The following is a 22,014-nucleotide window of genomic DNA, read 5'->3' as shown; positions in this document are numbered from 1 at the left end:
ATAAAGAGAAATTTAGCTATTGAATTGATCAATACAACAGAGCCCCAACACCTCATCAAGGTATTCTCTTACATTGGGGTCCCTAGCTAGTGTGTGTCCTCTCATGAGGTTAAAAAACTTAGCGTGTGTGGGAACCTGAGACTCAGGCTATATTTGCGTATAATGTGGACTGGCAATAGTAAAATAAGTAACATTTCATTTGGTTTTATGTTCTGGTGCTGTTATCTAGTGGGGTTGAGAAGTCTGGACCAAGCCAGCATTGCTCATTTTGAGAAGAGTCAGTTTGTCAGCAATTTCAGTTGACAAGCGGATGCGCCTATTAGATATTACGCCTCTGGTGGCCGCATGATAACCCTGTTAATATGGTGAAGGAGAAGAAAGGGGTGCATGGGAATACACCAGAAAAAAGGAACATTTGATTTGGCGTTATGTTTCGCTGGTGTCATCTGGTAGCCTGACTATTAGGGCTTTGTTCACACATTGCATTTTGTGGCATTTTTTCATAGTTTTTAATAAGTTTAATGCAAATTTAAAGCTGATCTTTACAGTACCAGAAAAAGATATCAGATTTCATGATCATGACTCTAATGCACACAATTGCTTTTTTTGCCTATCCGAAATTAAAAAAAAACTGCTGCATTTTAGAAAGAAGCAGCATGTCAGTTCTTTCACCATTTTTGCAGCGTTTTTTTAACATTTAAAACAATGAGAATCTACAAAAACGCAGAGAAAAAGCTAAGTGAGAACATAGCTTAAGGGTTGTAGGAGTCATTTTTTTTCCTGACTGAAATGGAAAACTGCTGCGTTATAAGTTGTTAAACAGGAATGTTTACTAACATTTTTTATTTTATATTTGGTTTTGTATGTTTTATTGTCACTCTGTAACATTTGTGTAATATTCTGACAAGATTGTTCCCAGCAGCAACCAGAAAGTCATAGAAACATCCATGCATATTCACCAGGCTGTTCCAATTCCATTTGAGTGTTGTTTCCATCCATTTAATCGATCTTCCTGCCCTCTTGGGAGGGTCTTCTGAAAAAAGCTTGAGTTTTCCATTGACCTCCATTATACTTGTTAAGTCGAGCACGTGAGCAGTACAATGTGCTTGATTTGAGCAACGAGCACCCTAGAAGTTTACGGCTTGCTCATCACTAATCTCTACAAATAAAATTTTGTGGAACATCTTGGCAAAGCTGTGGATTTCCAGTTTCTAAAGATCTGCTCATCTCTAGTGCAAAGCTAGCAATTCATATCACCAAAAGAACACCATACCTACTGTGAGGCATGGTGGAGACAGGATTAAACTTTGCAGGGGTTGTTTTTCAGAAGCTGAAATTAGGGCTTCAGTCTAGGAGGAGGGAACTATGAACATTTCATCTTTTAGCATGCCAGGAACCCTAAACATACCACCTAATCAACAAAAGAATGGCTTCAGCAGAGTATCAAAGTATTGGAGTAGCTCAGACAGAGCCCAGACCTGAATCCAAAAATCGGCAGGTGACCTGAAGTTGGTTGTACACAGGAGATGCCCTCACAATCTGATAAATTTGATAAGCTACTGCAAGGAAGAGTTAGCAAACATTGCCAAAACTAATCATAGCTTGCTGATAGACTCCAACCCAAAAAGAATGAATGTTGTCATAAATTTAAAAGGCACTTCAACAAAGTATTATTATAAGGCTGGAATCACATGTGAGGGAATAGGGTAGATTATAGTAATGACACTCCCATCAAAAACTCTGGTCCAAGTTTGATCAGAGTGTCAACTTAATGCGATCCAATTCAATAGCAAACCATCAGGAGAAGATGGAGAACATCTTTTTGTGAGGTAAAACATTTTTCTGTCTGTTTTTAAACATCTTTTATCTTACAGAAAGCAGCAGCTGCAATTCTGAGCTATAGTATCTGTATACTCTTTTGCTTCCTCCCCTGCCAAAGAGAGGAGGTATGTGCTGACCATGTTCCTGCATTACCAGATATAGCAATTACAGAAGAAATGGCAGGGACACATACATAGCAATATCTCAGCACAGGAAAATTTGTTTTTAACACGTCTATGTGGAAATTATTATTATTCCAAGACCTATCTATTGAAATGCACTTTGTTCGTGGGACAACCTCTTTACAGGTGGAAAATATTCTGAAATGATTATGTTTAATATTATTTTTTTAAATTACAAAGGATTTTTATATGCTAATCCTAAAGAACTGACCTAATGAAAATTAAAAATAATATAGAAAAGTATGACATAAAACAAGGGCATTATTCATTTAGTATATTAATGGGCAATTGCTATATATGCGCCTTCAAATTATTGATTTCTATTCTGTATAAGATAAACTATAGATTTAGTTAATAAATGAATGGAAATTTAGTTTATTTTAATCCTTCAAAACATTCCAAAACCATTATACTTAATTTCTTAGGATATTCACTATGTAGCATAAGAGATAGGCATTTGATATCATTACACAAAAGTACTGTGAAAGATACATCCCGAGGCAGAGCGTGGGAGGAGAGACGTATGGTCCAATTAAATAGGAAACTAAAGTATATGAAAAATGAGGATGTATACACAAGCTGGAAGTCTTGTTTGCCTGATGAATTCTTCCCTGTGACTCATTATCTAATGATAGTTTCCCCATTTGAATTCCATAACAGAATTGTCTACATATCATTCAGTACTGAGTCACCAAAGAAGATTCCTCACGTTACTAAATTGGCTGTTTTGATTTTAAAAGGACACCAGAGGAAACAACACTGGATAGAAGTGATAACTAATTGATCTGTTCTTGCATGATGAGGCCACTTGACTACAATATGTAGTACAATAAAAAAAAATTACAGAACAGACAAGCTTAAAGGCCCTGTCACACACAGAGATAAATCTGCGACAGATCTGTGGTTACAGTGAAATTGTGGACAATCAGTGCCAGGTTTGTGGCTGTGTACAAATGGAACAATATGTCCATGATTTCACTGCAACCACAGATCTGCCAAAGATTTATCTCTGTGTGTGACGGGGTCTTTAGATGAGGATAACAAGTTTTGGCTATTGATGGAAGGGGCCAAATATATGTAATGAATAGAGAATATTTCAAAATGAAAGACAGAAACACATATACACACATACACACACAAATGCACACACAAACGCACACATACATTCACTCATACACACTGTCACACTCCCAGTCCGACCGCGCCGCCCACCACCCGTCGCTGCAACTGCTGGGGTCCCCGCTCCTCGCCGAGCCCTCTCTCCTGCTACCCCATACATACCTTTTCCCTGTTGGTTCCGGCTCCGCGCCGCACACTCAGTGCAGCCACCTGCGCTCCAGCGTCCTGCCTCTCCTCCTGTGGTCTCAGCTCTGACTTCCAGGTTGCGGTCCTCACACATGCACACTAGAGGGCACGCACATGATTGATCTATTCCCCGGATCTACCGACCCACAGAAAAGACATTCGTCTAGTCATGCAAAGACTCAGAGAGAATCGCCTGTATGCCAAAAATGAGAAATGCCTGTTTGAACGGACGTCCCTGCCATTTCTTGGATACATCATCTCTGACACGGGCCTGGAGATGGATCCCGAGAAGCTGTCTGCTATTGTCAACTGGCCTCTTCCCTCCAGACTTAAAGCCATCCAACGCTTCTTGGGCTTTGCCAATTACTACCGGCAGTTCGTTCCCAACTTCTCTACCCGGACAGCCCTTATCTCGGCCATAAATCGAAAGGGGACGAATCCGAAGGAGTGGACTCCTGAGGCCAGAGACGCGTTCCTTGTCTTAAAACAGGCGTTCTCCACCACTCCAGTCCTGCATCGTCCAGAAATGAATAAGCAATTCACACTGGAGGTAGATGCCTCATCCTCCAGTGCCGGAGCTGTCCTCATGCAAAAATCCTCCACTGGACGACTGGTCACCTGTGAGTTCTTCTCTAAGGCCTAAACTGCTCCAGAACACAATTATGCCATCGGAGACCGGGAACTCCTGGCCATTAACTGGCCTTAGAGGAGTGTCACTACTTGCTGGAGGGAGCTGTGTGCCCTATTGTGATTTTATATGGATCACAAAAACCTGGCATATTTGCAATCGGCTCGAAAACTCAACCCTCATCAAGCCCAGCGGACCAGGAGGAGGAAGTCCAGTTCATCATACCTCCTAGTACAGTCATCCCTGTGGCTCCCGTCACTTTGAATCAAATACCTCCTGGCAAGACATTCATCACAGAGACCAACAGACAAAGGGTTCTCCAGTGAGGCCACTCTTCCAAGGTGGCTGGACATGCAGGCCAGAAGAAGACGTTTTTACTCCTTAACCGACATTATTGGTGTCCGTCTCTTCGCAAAGATGTAGTGACCTTCGTCGCGTCCTGCCCCTCATGTACCCACAACAAGACGCCTAAACAGCTACCCTCTGGTCGCCTGCTACCCTTGCCTATTCTTTCTGTTTCTTGGGAACACATTACCATGGACTTCATCATGGGTCTACCCTTGTCTGCTGGTTGTTCCATCATCTGGGTAGTCCTTGATCGCTTTTCCAAGATGGCTCACTTTATTCCGATGTCCGGTCTTTCTTCGGCTCCAGAACTTGCGGACGCCTTCATTGAACACATCTTCCGGCTCCATGGCTTTCCGTCACACATAGTATCCGACAGGGGGACTCAGTTTACATCACGGTTCTGGAGAGCTCTATGTAAGATGCTTGGGGTGTCCTTGGACACTTCATCAGCCTACCACCCTCAATCTAATAGACAAGTCGAACGAGTGAACCAGAGCCTGACCTTGTTCCTTAGACACTTCATCAACGCCCATCATAGCGACTGGACCAACCTGCTTCCATGGGCTGAATATTAATATAACCATCACATAAGTGAGTCTTCCGCCAGTTCTCCATTTCACATAGTATACGGTCGACAACCTTCTGTTCCCTTGTCGGTACCTGCTACCTCTGGTGTTACTGCAGCGGACAATCTATCTAGAGACTTTGGCAAGATCTGGAGTGATGTCAAGTATTACCAGTCCCATGCTGCCAGTCGAATGAAATGACATGCGGACAAGAAATGTCTCGATTCTCCTCCCTTTCGGCCTGGTGACATGGTGTGGCTTTCGTCAAAGTATTTCTGGTTGAAGATACCTTCCTATAAGTTGGGACCTGTATACATTGGCCCGTTCAAGATCATCAAGGGACTCAATGAGGTTTCCTATAAGATGCAACTCCCGGCTACTCTACGTATTCCCAACTCCTTTCATGTCTCTCTGCTCAAGCCAGCTCCTTCTTCCCTGATTCTGGTACGTCTCAGCCACCTCAGGGTGCTGATAATGTCTTTGAGGTAAGAGAGATCTTGGCCATGAAGAAGGTGAAGGGGTTTTATCCTGAGGAACGCTCTTGGGAGCCCCGGGAGAATATTGATGCCCCTGTTATCCTCCGCCAGTTCCTGTCCTGGGCACGGGGGCGTAGGGAAGGGGGTACTATCACACTCCCTGCAGCCACCTGCACTCCAGCATCCTGCCTCTCCTCCTGTATTCTCAGCTCTGACTTCCGGGTTGCGGTCCTCACACATGTACACTAGAGGGCACGCGCGTGCACTCACCTAAACTTAAAGGGCCAGCACAGCTGTCCGGAATTTGATTATTACCAATTAACCTTGGGTATTTAAGACTTCCTATTCCCCATGGCCAGTGCTTATTCAACGCGTCCCTGTAGCTTGTCTCTTTTACCAGTTGTTCAGGTCCCTCCATGCCTGTGCTTTCTGTAACTCTGTCTCTGCTTGCAGATCCTGAGTACCATTCTGAGCACACACTTCAGCCTGATCCTGTTAACCTGCACCAATTCTCCGCTCCTGGACCTCAGCCTGATCCCGTTAACCTGCACCAGTCTACGCTGTTGGACCTCAGCTTAATCCCTGTGACCTGCACCAGTCTTCAGTTCTGGACTTCTGCCTGATCTCGTTAACCTTTATCTGGTTCAGATCGGATCCTGTATCTATAAGACTCTATCTAGTGACTCTTGCTGATCCCGGCTTCCGTGCATCTAGGCCCTCTGCGGTTACGCCCGACAGTCCCTGTATAGGCGTTCGCTCGAGGCGGCGTTGCAGGGGAGTCCGGTGCACGGTCCAGTGAGTGCACTTCCAGGACTGTCCGTACACACACACACACACACACACACACACATATATACATACATATACACACACAAACACACACACACGCGCGCACACACGCACACACACAGTTATAATGAAGTTATGCACTTTTTATTTAAAGGGGTAACTTCATCCTGTTACCATGATCTTATGAAAATGTAGACAGCGCTGTGATCAGCTGATCTTCTCTGGTCTGGCCTCTAAAACCCCTGGCGATTAGCTATTATCACTGGTGACGGTTACGGCTAACCATTTACCTGCTGCGAACTTCCTGGCCGAATGTAGAACTGCATGGTGGCCATTCATTACATGGACACATTGCCTCTGGAAAAGCAAGAGATGTTGATACTTACAGTTTTCCACTTCAGCTCATACAGGTGGTCTTTCTCTTTGATGTTCATATGTTTTCACCCTTTACCACCAAAGCCTATTTTTCAATTCCTGGTAAGAACATATTTTACAATTTTACAATTCTATGTGGTAATAACTCTGCAAAGTTTGAATGTATCCCAGTGATTCTGATATTATTTTTTTCATGACAGATCAGAAGGGAAGGGCACTTTTGAATTTGGGGGTGCAACTTTTGCTGGATTTCTTTGAGGGGGGTGAAGAGCCATTTCATTTTTCCAGAGCTTTTGTGTAATCAGTAACGTGAAACCCACCTATATTTCTGTGATGCCCTGACACTCCAGGTAGTCACACATAGGCCCCCGCATAACATCTTCCCTCACCTAGGTTACACACAGCCAACTAGAAAACCCTAGTCACCTCCCCCAGGGAAAGACAGGCACACCAGTGGGCGGGACCAGAGGACCAGAGAGCCCGGGCCAGGAAAGTAGTAATTGAGAGTTGAGGAGTTGAGAGTTGAGAGTGGAGTGGAGGGGAGTGGAGTGAAGTCCAGGCCTCTGCTATAGGCCTGAGGCTGAACTGACAGGTGTCAGAGTCGAAGCCCGGACACATTGGCTAGGTGGCGGATGGTGGGCCTGTAGCTAGCAGGAGACAGGAAGACGGCTCGGCAGATCTGAGGTGGACCGGGACAGGGTTGGAGCCCACCGTTATTGACACCGGAGACCCGACCGGAAACCGTGCACAGAGGGGGTACTCGGACCCTGAAGCCTGGAACGGAACCAACGGCCTAGATAATTAACCGATTGAGGGCAGGATTGTAGGTCCTGTTCCAACCTAAGTCCCGAAAAGAGACAACCACCCATAGAGAGGGTTAGGGCATCCATCAGAGCCTGTAGATCCCACGGGTCAGCGACAGCGGGCACGGCTCCCAACAGTATTACCGGGAGCGGACTCCCGAGTTCCAGACCGGGAAGTCCACAACACTACAGCACTGAGCAGAGAGAAGAGATACGGACCACCAGCCTGGGTAGGGGGACCAGAATACACCCGGCCGCAGCGACCGGCCACCATTACCTTGGTTAACCAAAGGACTTCTCTGACTTCTTTAATCGTGAGTAAGCTGAGACTCCCTGGTCTGACCATCACCATCCCCTGCACCAAGTCACCGGGTCCTGGGGCCACCATCCCTACCGATGGAGGGGTTAAAAACAAGCTGCCATTCCATCGCCCCGGGTGTCCCACAACAGCAGCGGTGGTACCACATCTCACCACACACCGTGGTTGGCGTCACAGACAGTTTACTACCATCCCCGTACAAATACATCCCCTTTTAGTCGGAGTATCCGCGCAACCCCTGGGTCCAGCAGGATCCCTCGAGCCGTACCGTAGATCCGGATCCGAGCAGCGCTGGCTGCTGGCATGGGGGCGGCACATTTTCATTGACAGATGAAAGACAGAATTAACAGATGAAAGACCTTATTACATTTATCCCGTGCTCTATCCTGAGCACTTACTTTGGCGTTTACACCTAAATATCCTAATGATTTAATTTAGATGAAACACCCAGGGGAACCATTCACTATAACGAAGCATCAGAGTTATTATGAACTCCGTCTGGCCTCTGTTTTTTTAAGAAGTACACAAAACTGTGGCTGACAGTGCTTTTCTGAATGCTTAAAAAGCTGGGCAACGCTGGATTATAGGTCAGAGAGAGCCCACAATGTCTGCATCTACCTCATTATAGTGATTGTTCCTTTGTGGGTTCCGTCTGAATTGTGCATTTGAGAGATTTACATGTAAACCCCGGTGTAAATGTTCAGTGTAGAAGGTAGGATACATGTGAGCCGAGTATTATTGTGATGTTTTGGAAGTAGAATAAATAAATCAACAGCAGGTCAAGTATTTATTTTATTTATTTTTATGCCATTCCTTCTGTGGAATAAGTAATTTGACTGTTTTTTTCTTTTGGTCGGTGCGATTACAATTATTCCAAGTTTATTGGGTTTTTATCTTTGGCTTCTTTTTTTTGAGAGCTATAATTTTTTAATTTTTCTGCCGACAGATACTTGTGAGGGCTTGTTTTTTTGTGGAATGAGTTGATGGTTTTATTGTTACCATTTTCGGGAAAATAACATTTTTGATCGCTTTTTATTCCGATTTTTGGGAGGCAGAATGAACAAACAACACCAATTCAGAAATTGTTTTTTATTTATGTCATTTACTGATTGGTAAAAGTGAACACACAGCTTTATTCTTGGAGTCACTACAATTACAGAGACACCACATTTATATGCTCTTTTATGTTTTGCCTCCTGCATACATTAAAAACTATTTTATTAAAAAAAAAATGATATTGCATTGCTATATTCTAACAGCTATAGATTTTTAATTTTTCTATTGATGGAGCTGTAGGGCATCTTTATTTTTGTTGGACGAGATGACCAATTCAAGGATATAATATTTACTTACATTTGATTTTTTGATCACAATTTATTCCACTTTTTCTTCCAGTGGTTTGATAAAAAAGTCACATTTTTACTAAGTTTTTCTATGTTTTTATACAGTGTTCACTGTTGTAGTGTGACAGATTTATAGACTCAGTCGTTTTGGAAGCAACAATGCCAAATATGTATACTTTTTTTTTTTCCATAAATATATGTCTTACTATGGGACTACATGGCAATGCATTACACCTGTCAGCTTCATATCCTAAAAGAGCCATGAAAGGGAGATAGTAATGGGTGAAAAGCTTCAGTATTGGCCTAATTACTATGTATGCACTGCGATAAATGTCCCTCTCTCTTTTTCTAAAATTTGAGAGATATGATCCTTACCTACACCATCAAATCTTTTTTGGGGGAGTTTCGCCCAATTACAACTTTTTCTATATGGCCATATGATTTTTTTATGTACACACCTGATCTGGGCAATGAAGATAAAAGATTATAGTCTATGTCTAAAATAAAATTTAATTATGCAGGAAGACAACATGAATTATTGGTGTTATGCGCTAATGGAGAGAGACACCGTAACACCAGCACCAAAGCAGCAGAGGCGCAGGCACAGACGCACTTTGTGCAAGCTGCCACAGCTAGGATAGCGCTTAAGGGGCGGGATGATCTTCACCCTCCTCCCAGTAATGGGAGGGAGACTTGGGCAAAGCCCTTCCCAGTCACTGTTGCAGGGCAGCTGGCATCTGGTGGCGTGGCCGGTGCCTATTTGAGAACCAAGTAAGCGTCTTTTAGAAAAGTACAAGGAGCATAGTCAACCAAAGAGGAACGGGGAAAACAGGGAACATTGAATCGAAATAACCAAACCTAAACGAAAAGTGACAAACGCTGCTAGCACCACTCACCACCACTACCATGCAGGAAATACAAAAACATCATTGGCCTGAGCTGGGAAAAGCATTGAAATAGCCCATTTCATGTTGGAGGAAATAATCAGGTGTTGGATACCTCCGAATCACTCCCAGAAAGCCACTCCCTGCTACCCTGCACATCAGAACAGACACAATCTCACCCTTGCCTAGAACCAAATACAACAGCGCCTTGTGTTGCATGGCAACCAGAGAACAAAAAGACGGTTGTTGCTTTGTCTTGCGTCCCCACAACCTCACCACTCCACTATGCACAGCTCCTCGGATTGGGATGGGTTACCAGTGGGAGTGAAAGCTCCACCCCTATAGTGAACAGACCCCTTCCTGGTAACTGTAGGAGGCTGGCAATGTAACATTTTGGGTCCAGCAGGATAATGACAACACTTATGACCAGAGTAGCATAGCCGTGTAGAAGCACTGAACCGCCATTCTTAACAATTAGTCCCTCATTGTGCTAGATTTTGGAGCCAATAAAAGCATATTCTTAGATCCCCAATGGCAGTTCCAATTGGCCATGGGAATGAGGAAGTCAGACATAATGCAATTTTCTTACCATTAGGGCTTGTGCGCACATAGCGTAATTTCATGCGTTGACGCTGCGTTTAGCACTGCAGCGTAAATCCATGCGTCCTGCGTCCCCAGCACAATGTATGTAGATTGTGCATAATCTGTGCACACTAAGCTTTTTTGAATGCAGCGTTTTGAGTGTCAAATTTTGACCCAAATCCGTGCGTTCAAAAATGCAGAATGTCAATTCTTTTGTGCGCTTTGAATGCAGCTCCCAATCTGTCTATGGTGGGGGCAGCATCCAGAGCGCATGAAATCGGCATTTATTCTGCTGAAACACTGCATCCATTACGCAGTGTTTCTGCAGCGATTTGAAGCGCACATGTGCTGTCAAATTGCTGCAGAAATTTCAGCATTTACGTACGAACAAGCCCTAAAAGGGAATCTGTCAGCTGGTTTTTGCTACCTCATCTGAGAGCAGCATTATGTTGTAGGCAAAGAGATCCTGAATTAAATGAAGTATTATTTATCTTCTGACATAAGTATTTTACATTTATCAAAGCAGCAGAACTCCAAGAACTGCCCCTGCCCAAACCAGGCTCTCTATGAACATTTCTATAAATAGTGAGATGCGTATCACAGAAGGAGGCAGAGTCAGACGAGTGCCCATGTGTCAGCTAGTCACATCAATGATAATCTCCTGGTGCAAAAACAAACATTGGTGTAGTTTACTTGCAAGAGACGCATTGTTGACTTCTGTGTGTTACCCTCTTCAGATTACATAGCAAAAACCTGCTGACAAATTCTCTTTAAAATGCCTAAACTAGACCGCAATATTTCATACATCAGGTGATTTCTTAAAATGCTTTTCTTAAAAAACAAACATAGGCTTTAGTCATCGTCCCCAGGTCCAGAGCTGAGTCTCCGATGCTTTTCCCGGTCTCCTGTATTGGTTGCAGCGTTGATGTCATATCAGCAGTGCAGGAGTCAATCAGTAACCTCAGCGGCTTTAAGTTGTGGAGTTCTGTCTATCTGCACTGAGCTGCTGAGCTCACTAATGCCTAATGCCACATTGTCAATGTGATGGCCAAACATCAGGAGCAGCGGTGGAGACTCAGCACTGAACCTGGGGAAGGTGAATGCAACACACTTTCTTTTATAAAAATAAAACATCAGTCAGGGATGAAGATTTTCTGAAAGCAGACAGCCCCATAAACTAATGAAAGATAATAAGAAGGAAGTAGTTTGCTGAAATAATCCGCTAATTCCACAATTCTCCACAGGAGGGACACATGAGACCAATCAGGGTTTTCAGTCTGTATTTCAATGGTCTCAAAGAAAAATGTGAATGTTCTGCATCTCAACCCAAGTGTTGGCATGTCTTACACGTGGTTTTCAGCAAGTTTAGTTTTTAAAAGAACTGGAATTTTTCGCTTTTCTTAAAGCAGAACCATCTGTCAGATGTAAATTTGATTTCATGTGTATCACGTTAGTGGCACTGCCACCATCGAAAGCGGCAAAATAATATACTGCGCAAATCAAAAGTAACAGCCACACAGCAGAAGAATTATCAGCCTAAATTAACCAAATTACCTAAAGTAACAAAACTAAAATAGCAATTTAACAATATTAAAATAAATTCATGGGGGTCACAAAACTTAAGTGACATGGAATCTGATGTACCTTACGTAACCACATAGATCAACAACCCCCAAATAGCTCAGACTAATAGGCCGAACCCACAAGTGTTGTTGGATCTAGCTAACAGTCTAAGGCCATCGTCACACGTCCGTGTCTCCGGTACGTGTTTGGTTCATTTCCTCACGTGCCGGAGACACAAGCACACATAGACCCATTAAAATCAATGGGTTTGCGCACACAAGCGTGTTTTGCTATGGACCGTGTGTACGTGTCACTCGCTTCCAACCCCCGCTCATTATGCTCATTGAATATTCACTCCACTGCAGCTGGAAGCAGCAGCAGCGGGGAGTTGGCAGGACTGGAGACCGAAGATCAGCACCATGGACAGTGATGCCAGGGACAGGTGAGCAGAAAGTTCTGGTTCTCTGTGTGTTATCATGGATAACATACGGAGAACACACATTGTGCCATAAAAACGGCACACGGAGGACAATACGCACCTTTGACACGTCTGTGAAAAATGTGCGTGATTTTCACGGACATGTGAAGGGGGCCTAATATGTATGAGAACCCCAAACAATTTATTATTAGGGATAATATTGGTTTGGAATTTCCCATTTCAGACTGTTGATGAGATTTTCTCCAAGAGACAAGGTGTCGTTAGACACGTGATGATGGTTCTCTCATGGAGAACGCAGACAGGAGTACTTGGCTGAATGAGCTCTCCTTTGTATGAGAAAGTTGTCTGAGATGTCTGAACCAGCCATTTAATGTGTATGGAGGGCTTAAGGCTTGTCCTAGTAGCTCATATGTCTCATATTTGCATTATGCTATAGCCAAGTCATGTAATACCATACTAAACGTAAGTGGTGGTATTAATGAAATTTTTAGTACACTGAACAAAAATATAAATGCAACACTTGTTTTTCCTTCCATTTTTCATGAGCGGAACTCAAAGACCTATGACTTTTTCTCTCAAATATTGTTCACAAATGTGTCTAAATCTGTGATAGGCCTGAGTCACACCTGTGAGTGACTTGCGTGTAACTCACACAAGTCTTGCATTGCATCACCTGGCATGGTCTGCCACTCTCCGGACAGGAGCATCTCAGTTGCATAGAAATACATGTAGCGGACACACTCCTGGCTGGAGGGCAGCAGGCCATGTCGGGTGATGTGATGCGAGTTACAAGTGAGTCACTCACAAATGGGACCCCAGCCATAGTGAACACTTCTCCTTTGCTGAGATAAAAGGCCACCTCACAGGTGTGGCATATCAAGATGCTGATTGGACAGCATGATTATTGCACAGGTGTGCCTTAGGCTGGCCACAGTAAAAGGTCACTCTAAAAGGTGCAGTCTTAGGGCATGTGGCCACGATCAGGACTCACTGCGTCCTGGACGCAGCGGGTCCTGACCTGTAGGGCCGTGAGTCTCCTCCGCAGGAAAACGCAGAAGACTGCAGTTGCTCGGACTCACGATCAGGGTTCAGTGCACTGCGGTCTCCTCGCTGTGTTCTCCCTACGGAGGATGCATGCAAATCTGCAGAAAACAATTGACATGCTGCGGTCTAGAAAGATGCACCACAGGTCAGTGTTTGCTGCGGAAACAACAAGCACAGTGGGCACGGGATTTCTAGAAATCCATCCACTGTGCTTGTACTGGACATTTTGGATGCAGCGAAAAAATGCTACATCCAAAACGCTGCAAACACTGATCGTAGGCATGCACCCTTACAGTATTGGAGGGTCCATGGGGGGTCAGAAAACCAGTCAGTATCTGGTGTGATCACCAGTCGCCTCATGCAGTGCAAAACATGTCCTTCACATAGAGTTAGAACCCCTCATGACACCTCTAACACCAATAAAGTTTGGCAGCCCATTGAGGGGGAAGAAAAATGTATAAGGGTTGCAGTCGGACCTCTACCAAATATGAAGTGATGGCATATTTTACTGATATATGAAAGCCTTTTAACAGAAATGAATGTTGAGATGGATTGAGCCCAACTTTTTAAAATATTATGTAACTTTATTAAGTTTCATTAATTGTCTTAATGCCGCTTTACACGCAACGACATCGCTAACGCAATGTCGTTGGGGGTCACGGAATTTGTGACGCACATCTGGCCTTGTTAGCGTCGTCGTTGCGTGTGAAACGTACGAGCGACCGCTAACGAGCAAAAATACTCACCTTATCGTTGCTCGTTGACATGCTCCTCCATTCCCAAATATCGTTGCTGTTGCAGGACGCAGGTTGTTCGTCGTTCCTGCGGCAGTACACATCGCTATGTGTGACACCGCAGGAAGAATGAACCTCACCTTACCTGCGGCCGCCCACAATGAGGAAGGAAGCAGGTGGGCGGGATGTTAGTCCCGCTCATCTCCGCCCCTCCGCTTCGATTGGGCGCCCGCTTAGTGATGGCGCTGTGACGCCAAATGAATCGCCCCCTTAGAAAGGAGGCTGTTCACCGGCTACAGCGACGTCGCTAGGCAGGTAAGTAATGTGACGGGTCCGAGCGATGTTGTGCGCCATGGGCAGCGATTTGCCCCTGACGCACAAACGACGGGGGCGGGTACGCACACTAGCGATCTCGCTAGCGAGATCGCAGCGTGTAAAGCGGCCTTTAGTTCTCTTATAAATTAATGAGTTACACACTAGTAGTGTTTCTGGCATGGTAAATTAATTTATTGTTTGCTTATTGTAAACATTTTTATGTGCAGATGAATTTATTATCTCCATTATACTCAGTGAGAAATTAAAATTATTTTACTCACTTATATAGTGCTATAGACTCCACAGCGCTTTAAAGATGTGATCATCACTGTCCCCATTGGGGCTTGTAATCTAAATTCCCTATCTGTATGTCTTTAGAGTGTGGGAGAAAACCCACATAACCACTGGAAGAACATACAAACTCCTTGCAGAAGTTGTCCTTGGTGAGATTTGAACCTAGGACCCCAGCGCTGCACAACTGCAGTGCTAACCACTCAGCCACCCATACTGCCTGAAAAACAATTGTTTTGTTGAAAAGTGGTGTAGACGATTAACAATCACAGGGTCTTATTCATAAGTTATGCAAGGTTTCCTATAATCTTGATATTAGCATGCCAGATAAATCATATACAGTTTATGTAAGGAAATCCAGATCAAATTTATTGTACACTGGAGTTCCCAGTGTTTATAGCACGAGTGTGATCAAGCAAAGTCGGTATTGGCTACACACACCAAATACTGTATGTGATGAAGGGGTAAAATAAAAGTCACAATAAGGCTTCTATATCTTCAGAATTGCTTAAAAGGGAAGTAACATCCAATACTGATTTTCTGATAAAAATAAATCATATATAGGCACTCTATGATCCCCGACCATCTCTATAACAAATAAGTTGCTGCAAAAACTTTATAAAAACTCATAGATCAGACTGAGGGATCAACAAGATTTAATATGGTATAAATCTGTAATACAAAGCAGCAGTGATGGTATTTTACTCAAACACCACTGAGGGCACTGAATATACTTAGCAGCCTATCATTGAGAAAACTGATCTGAAGATCTGAATTCATGGACCTCAAAGTCATGTCAATCAGATCCCTTCTGGATACATTCCATTTTACGAAGCCTGTTTTTTAGGAAAACAGGTGCACAAACTATCCAAAACTCTATAGATCCTGGAGACAATGGTGGCTTAAGTCATGTTATGTGTAGATGTTGAAATAGCAATACATATATTGCGCAAAAAAATAAAGGGAACACTAAAATACCATTGTGTTGTTTAAGTGTTCCCTTTATTTTTTGAGCAGTATATATGTATGTATATATATATATATATATATATATATATATATATATATATATATATACATACATTTATTTATTTATACCTGTATATATATATATATATATATATATATTCTTATAATAAATATACTTTTAGAGGAGCTTTTTGTTAAGATATCCATAGTCATGCCAAGTGGACCACTGAAACCTATTGGAACAAACCAGGGTAGAAAGAGCCACAGTCAGTCAGGAGTCAGGTGCTTCTACATCCTAAAAGTGGAGATTACCCATCCCAGGTCATTTAATAACCAAGCACAATGATTATTATTGATCACTTCCCTTTTTTATTTGGAAATATGACAGATAGCTTTGTGCTGAGAAATGCAGTCGCACCGTAGTATTAGATTTCTAAATAGGATAAAAAGGGAATTAAAGAGCCTTGACTCATGTTTGTATCACTTAAAAGAAGTCTACAGGATCTTAAATAGAAAAAAATATCTGGGAGGGAATGTAGGGGGAAATTAAGCACAACTTTATTGTAAGGAATGTCTTATTTAGGTTCTAAAAACTTATTATATTTTATATAGTCATCTGTAGAGAATATAGTACGTGGCCACATGTCCTAGTAAATATACCGCAGAACTATGCTCACCTTACTGAAATGACGTGAGGGCTACATGTTTTATATATATATATATATATATATATATATATATATATGTATATATATATAAAATAAATAGATGGATAGATGGATAGTCGATAGAAAAATCAATATATATATATTATAGATATATGATAGACAGTGAGAGGGATTGATAGCTAGATAGAGAGATAGTAAAATGGATAGATGCTAGATAATAAATAGGTAGATGGATAATAGATTGATAAATAGATATATGTAGATGGATAGAGGAGAGATAGGTAGATAATTAAATAGACAGATAGACAGACAGACAGATCTATCTGATAAATGTGACATTCGGGACCTGTTATTATTAGCTGTATTCACACATTTGAAGCTTAATATTAATACTGTGAATTATGCAGCACAGGACAGGCTCGGATTTGTATAAGCTCTTGGCTCACATTGTGGAGGAGTATTTTAGTATTATGTTTTATGACCACTATGATTACATATGTGGATTGTTCCACGGTCCAATAAAAAGAAGGACTGCACACATGACTTACTATATAACTCATGTGAACACAGAAATATTACCATTACTGTATAAACTCAGCAGATTCGTACAGTTATACCAGGGATTCTATTATCTGCTCCTTACATTTTTATATCTTTATTTAATTTTCCATTATAATCTTAGCTCAGGTAAAATGAGATAACCTGGTGATTCTTTTCTTCATTGCCCTCTTTTCCACTCTGCACTTAGTGCTGCAGCCTATACGGCCCATGATCATCATGTGTGGCTGCTGATCTGTGGTAGATGGCAGAATATATAACATGCAGCTGCCTACATCTGACCACTTCTGACTCAATTCATGTTTAGCAACTAATGGTTTCATGTTCACTCTCATTGTGACTGCTGAGTCTGGAAATATTTCTTGAATTTCAGCAAGAAAAAATAAATCTGCTTTGCTATTTTTTTTTCTGCTAGATGACAATAAAATAAAAACAAAAATCACAAACATGTGACAGGAAATAAACTTTAATAATCTAAACCCCTAATGTTAACTATTTCTTTGCCAATTAGCATTGTATTACTAGTTTATTACTATTGGATAAATGAGCACAATGAGAACCATCTATCTATCTATCTATCCCTCTATCCCTCTATCTATCTATCTATCTATCTATCTATCTATCTATCTATCTATCTATCCCTCTATCCCTCTATCTATCTATCTATCTATCCCTCTATCTATCTATCTATCTATCTATCCCTCTATCTATCTATCTATCTATCTATCCCTCTATCTATCTATCGATCTATGTATCTATGTATCATCTATCTATCTATCTATCTATCTATCCCTCTATCCCTCTATCTATCTATCTATCTATCCCTCTATCTATCTATCAATCTATCTATCTATCCCTCTATCTATCTATCTATCTATCTATCTATCTATCTATCTATCTATCTATCTATCCCTCTATCTATCTATCTATCTATCTATCTATCTATCCCTCTATCTATCTATCTATCTATCTATCCCTCTATCTATCTATCGATCTATGTATCTATGTATCATCTATCTATCTATCTATCTATCTATCCCTCTATCTATCTATCGATCTATGTATCTATGTATCATCTATCTATCTATCTATCTATCTATCTATCTATCTATCTATCTATCCCTCTATCTATCTATCTATCTATCTATCCCTCTATCTATCTATCTATCTATCCCTCTATCTATCTATCGATCTATGTATCTATGTATCATCTATCTATCTATCTATCTATCGATCTAGAACTTTCTATTATCTACCTATGTATTCATCCATCTATCATTTATTTATCTATCATCTATGTATCTTTTTATCTATCAATCATCTATCTATCTATCTACCATCTATCTATCTATCCCTCTATCTATCATCTATCTATCATCTATCTATCTATTTATCTATCAATCATCTATCTATCATCTATCTATCTATTTATCTATCAATCATCTATCTATCATCTATCTATCTATCCCTCTATCTATCCCTCTATCCATCTATATATCCCTCCATCTATCTATCTATCTATCTATTATCTATCTATCTATGTATCTATCTATCTATCATCTATCTATCTATCTATCTATCCATTATCTATCCATTTATCTATCTGTTTATAATCTATTATCTATCTACCTTTCTATCTATCTATCTACTATCTAGCTATCATCTATATCTATCTATCCCTCTATCTATCTATCTATCTATCTATAAGCTACCATCTCTTCATCTACCAATCTATCCCTCTCTCTATCCCTCTATCTATCCATCTATCTATCTATCTATCTATCATTTATCTATCTCTTTATTTATGTATTATCTATGTATCTACCAGTGTATCGATCAATCTTTCTATCTATTTAATAGATAAATTGTAACAGCACATAGAGTTATGAGAGTTGGGTGAAGGTACCCCAACAAATCATAAATCCATAAATCCTCTGGCAGACAGGAAAAAGAGGAAGGCAGCACTCCAAAATAAAGTGAAAGAAGTGGACCTTTAATAGCTCATAAAGTGTGGTGACTTTTCAGTTATTTTCATTTTTTTCCCACTTCATTTTGAAGTGCTGAGTGCCTTTTTTTGGTAATATCTATCTATCTATCTATCTATCTATCTATCTATCTATCTATCTGTCTGTCTATCTATCTATCTATCTATCTATCTATCTATCTATCTATCTGTCTGTCTATCTATCTATCTATCTATCTATCTATCCCTCTATCTATCTATCTATCTATCTATCAAATCAAATAAAATCAAATAAGCTTTATTGGCAGGACCAAATACAAATTAGTTTTGCCAAAGCAAGTGTACATTAGGGACTGGGACTGTGGGGATGGTGGGTGGGGACTGTAGGAAGGATGGATGGGGCTCATCCAGGGTGGGGAATGGGGGGCCACATCTGGGATGGGGGGCTCTGGAAGTCCATGGCTTATCTATCTATCTATCTATATCTATCTATCTATCTATCTATTATTTATTTATCTATCTATATCTATCTATCTATTATTTATCTATCTATCAAAATCTATCTATCTATCTATCCATTATTTATTTATCTCTATTTATCTATCTATCTATCTATCTATCCATTATTTATTTATCTATCTATATCTATCTATCTATCTATCCATTATTTATTTATCTATCTATCTATCTATCTATCTATCTATCTATCTATCTATCTATGTATCTATCTATCTATCTATGTATCTATCTATCTAGCATTGATCTAGCTATCTATGTATTTAATTTAGCCTGTATCCATCTATTTAGCTATCAATCTATCTCATATGTATCTGTTTCTCCTACTTCTTATTTGTATTATCTATATGTTTATCTCTCAGATAGCTATCCATTTCTCACATGTATCTACACATAGGTATTTACCAGTCTACATTTTTTTTTCTTTTTTATATTATATCTTTTATCTGTATGCTTATTAAAGCGATTACCTTCTGAAGTGCTTATTTCCCCTGTGCCAGCCCTTTTCACATAGGGAACTGTGACAGAAAGCTCTATGAGAATCAGCTATGTTCAGAATGTGGCATGAATATTTTGATGTCTGGACTTAAGGAATTTGTTAAGCCCTGAAGGGTCAATCTTATTGTCTAGCTTTTATCTTGACCGCAGATCAGTCGGTTCAATCTCCAGATTGCAGTGTATCGGTTTAGCTCCTTTCCAGCATGTCTTGAATACCTTATTACAAGTCACACTTTGTTGGAGAATGCCAGCAGATCAGCTTTAAGACAAACAGCTGCCTTACCAAATATCTACACCACATCATTGTTCCAGCCAAAATCTACTTGTAAAGCTTTCACACCACTAAATATCCCCGTGTCCACATAACTGAGGTCTGCTGGAAGCAATGATAGAGCGCAGTGTTATAGTGTAAGATCCCTGTGATAATAGTAAGATATGGATCAGTCCAAAACTACAAAGCCTGTGATGTCCTGAGCAGGATTAGCTCAGAAGAGGACACTAATCAAAACGAATGGAAAAACAAGAAGAAAGTTTTTTTTTCACCCCAAAAAAAAGTTAACAAAAAGCATTGACTGTAATCTCTTAAATCTCTTCCCCTCAAGGTATTTGGAATAGCAGAAGAGAATGGATCTCATTTTCTTCCCTGCCTTTTAACTGTTTAAATGCATTAAGCAAATGACAGGTCTATGTGGTGGAGGGTTAATGGATGGGCTACTTACCACCAGGAAGAATCAACTCTTGGAGTCAGAATGAGCAGTATTAACAGGTAGGCAACATACATCCTGCAGTTTATTTGTACATTATCCGATGAAGAAGTCCTGTGGTTATGCCTTAATCCTGGAGATGACATTCTGGGGGGACTTCTGGCTGGTTCTCCTGGATGAGATAGTCTCAGCATGGTTACTGTATGTCCAAAAAGTGCTTTGAAGGCAGGAGAGAAGGACACCTGGTAATCCAGATTATCATGCAGGTAAGTGCTTTACTACATAGCCTTGCTTGCTTATTGTCAATATTCTAATCCAAGGATAAAAAAATAAGTGGAATCTTCCAAAATCTCAATTCCTCCAGTCTTTAGATTTCATTTTGGAATGGTAATTTACACCTTTCTTTTAGACTGCTCATTAAGAAATTGTCCCCTTGAAGTAAGGATGAAGTGTAGCTCCAGGTCTTCTTGCTAGAAATATCAATCTGTCTTTTTGGAAATACAACATAAATTGGGAAAAAATATTATAGTTTCCACAACTGGTTAAAAATAGATGTATAGAAAGGGTTGCTGAAGAAATTCTTAAAAAAAAAAAACTTGGCTGCTTTTGTGTCCCAGGAGATGGAGGAGGGAAGCATAGGTTGTGGATGTTGCTGGTGGTGAGGTCTTCCTTGTGGAGGCTGTGATGAAGAGGACAGGCAGGGATGATCTGACTTGCCCCTTCCTCTGTGTCTCATTGGATGGGGGAAGTTTGATGAGTTTCTGGATTCACTTGAGAGGTAGCAGATCCCAGAGTTTGCTGAAACTCCCACTTAGTGTGAAAGTGCCTTTGCATTGGGTGAGGATAGACTCAGCTACCTATGCAAAAGGCTGCAGCAGCAGTATACCACCACCTGCTGCTGTGATACAGACACACAGATAGTAGGAGGAAGACACATGCACTCACTTATAGACAGTGCACAGGGTTAAAGCTGACTCTACATGGTCTTAGTGCTCTCAGATTAGCACTACATCATTGCTGCAAAAAGTGCTGTTTCCTTAAAGACAGCTGGCTCCAAGGAGAAAGCTAAGCTAGAGGTTTTAAGATCAGAGTACTGTCATTGACAAACTATAATGATAGGAAACTGTGTTTTGTAGATTAGAACTTCAGAGTATTGTAAAAAGATGACTTCTGTCACAATGAAAAATAATATATATCATCCTTGTAATATATATTTACCTGAGTCAGATGGTTTTACCGAAAACTCAGATGGCTCATAAGAATATGTGAAGGTAGAATAGAAGTGGAGAGAGTCAACCAAGAATATTGCCCACAGTGGGATCTAATACAGC

At 41.1% G+C, this 22,014-nt stretch overlaps 1 protein-coding gene across 2 annotated transcripts in view; it reads right to left on the bottom strand.

Moving 5' to 3' along the window:
• Window positions 1–21,574, bottom strand: part of WNT2B (Wnt family member 2B) — a 251,662-nt gene extending 230,088 nt beyond the window's left edge. For both annotated transcript variants that reach the window (XM_075333613.1, XM_075333614.1), the window contains exon 1: window positions 20,699–21,574. In XM_075333613.1, the coding sequence (XP_075189728.1) occupies window positions 20,699–20,877 (179 nt within the window). In that variant the 5' untranslated portion in view covers window positions 20,878–21,574. The remainder of the gene's footprint in view (window positions 1–20,698) is intronic.
• Between the last annotated feature and the right edge of the window lie 440 nt (window positions 21,575–22,014).

The sequence above is a fragment of the Anomaloglossus baeobatrachus genome, chromosome 2 (genome assembly GCF_048569485.1).
Source record: "Anomaloglossus baeobatrachus isolate aAnoBae1 chromosome 2, aAnoBae1.hap1, whole genome shotgun sequence".
In the NCBI taxonomy this organism is placed as follows: Eukaryota; Metazoa; Chordata; class Amphibia; order Anura; family Aromobatidae; genus Anomaloglossus; species Anomaloglossus baeobatrachus.
The sequence above is the reverse complement of the archived record's forward strand: the minus strand, read 5'-3'. Positions and strand labels throughout refer to the sequence as shown.